The sequence below is a fragment of the Laccaria bicolor genome, genomic scaffold (assembly GCF_000143565.1).
Source record: "Laccaria bicolor S238N-H82 LACBIscaffold_72 genomic scaffold, whole genome shotgun sequence".
NCBI lineage: Eukaryota > Fungi > Basidiomycota > Agaricomycetes > Agaricales > Hydnangiaceae > Laccaria > Laccaria bicolor.
In genome coordinates, this window is record NW_001889943.1 from 72,561 (window position 1) to 73,641 (window position 1,081).

General features: G+C 48.3%; 1 protein-coding gene across 1 annotated transcript; it reads left to right on the forward strand.

Annotated features, from left to right (window-relative positions):
• Positions 1-456: 456 nt before the first annotated feature.
• On the forward strand, positions 457-773 carry LACBIDRAFT_316342 (uncharacterized protein; the record flags this gene model as incomplete). Its single annotated transcript, XM_001889740.1, has 3 exons — positions 457-498; positions 551-703; positions 759-773. 3 exons carry the CDS (start codon positions 457-459, stop codon positions 771-773), a joined length of 210 nt encoding a protein of 69 aa, XP_001889775.1.
• Positions 774-1,081: the final 308 nt, after the last annotated feature.

The following is a 1,081-nucleotide window of genomic DNA, read 5'->3' on the forward strand; positions in this document are numbered from 1 at the left end:
ATCTGGGTTGCTGCTCTGCAGACTGTCAAGAAATGCGAGATATTTGTATTCTCAGCCTCCTGGGGTATTTATTATAAAACATTGTAAAGGGATGCATAGGGATCAGTAGATTGACCATAAGTATAGCTACTCAAGCTACTGCTAATGTACCAGATCAATAGCCTAAAAACTCATCAAGCTTTGTGTAAGAATACCCATAACCCTGAGGCCACTTCACCACGTCGTCTCTCAGATCTTTGCAGAGGGCGAGAGCCAGAGACGGACGAGACCTTCGTCTGTCGGCTTAATTTGGCAACATTTGTCATCATATTTGGCCAAGACAAATAGTGAGAAAAAATACAAACGTTCAATCATATATGCAAAGGGCAGTAGCACGCAGCGGATTCGGAGTCGGTGACTGTAACAGGCCTCGAAGATTGGCGTCACCTCACCTTGATTTGGAGACGTACAGTTGATATGCTGAAAACATTGAGAATCGAAAGAAGTGGTCTTTTTGAGGTGTGTACGCCATCATTGTCTCTCACAACGTCAACTAAACCTCGGTACTCAGACGTCCAATGCGCGAATACAACAGAAGGGGTATCGTATATCCTTTGCGACGTTTTACCCTTGTTCTCAACCAAGGCAGCAGCGTACCCCCCTTCTCCTTCCCTATCTCATACACAACCCCACGTTCTTCCTGAGCTACGGATGCTTCTCTGAGGTATGTACTGCTTCACACGTTATTCAATGGATCGATCTGACACCAATTTCCGCAGAGCCGTGAACAATGACAACACGTCCTTCGAGGGGCGATGAAGCTGGACGCTGCACGTAATCACAATCACAATCCCTCCAAATTTCCCTCCACTTTCCAACCAAACGATCTCTCCCGCCAAATGACAACGCCCTTCCCATCGACCGACACAGCCCAAATCTTCCGCTGACAGTCTACACACCGAATCGACGGCCCAGCTCGACATCATTAGCAGATGAACGGCCAGAGTCATATGACCCCACCGCGCGTTGATGAGCAGGGTCTCTCAGCGGACTCTTAATGAGCGGGGGGAGACGCATATACTGCAGTCCAATCCCTGCCGGA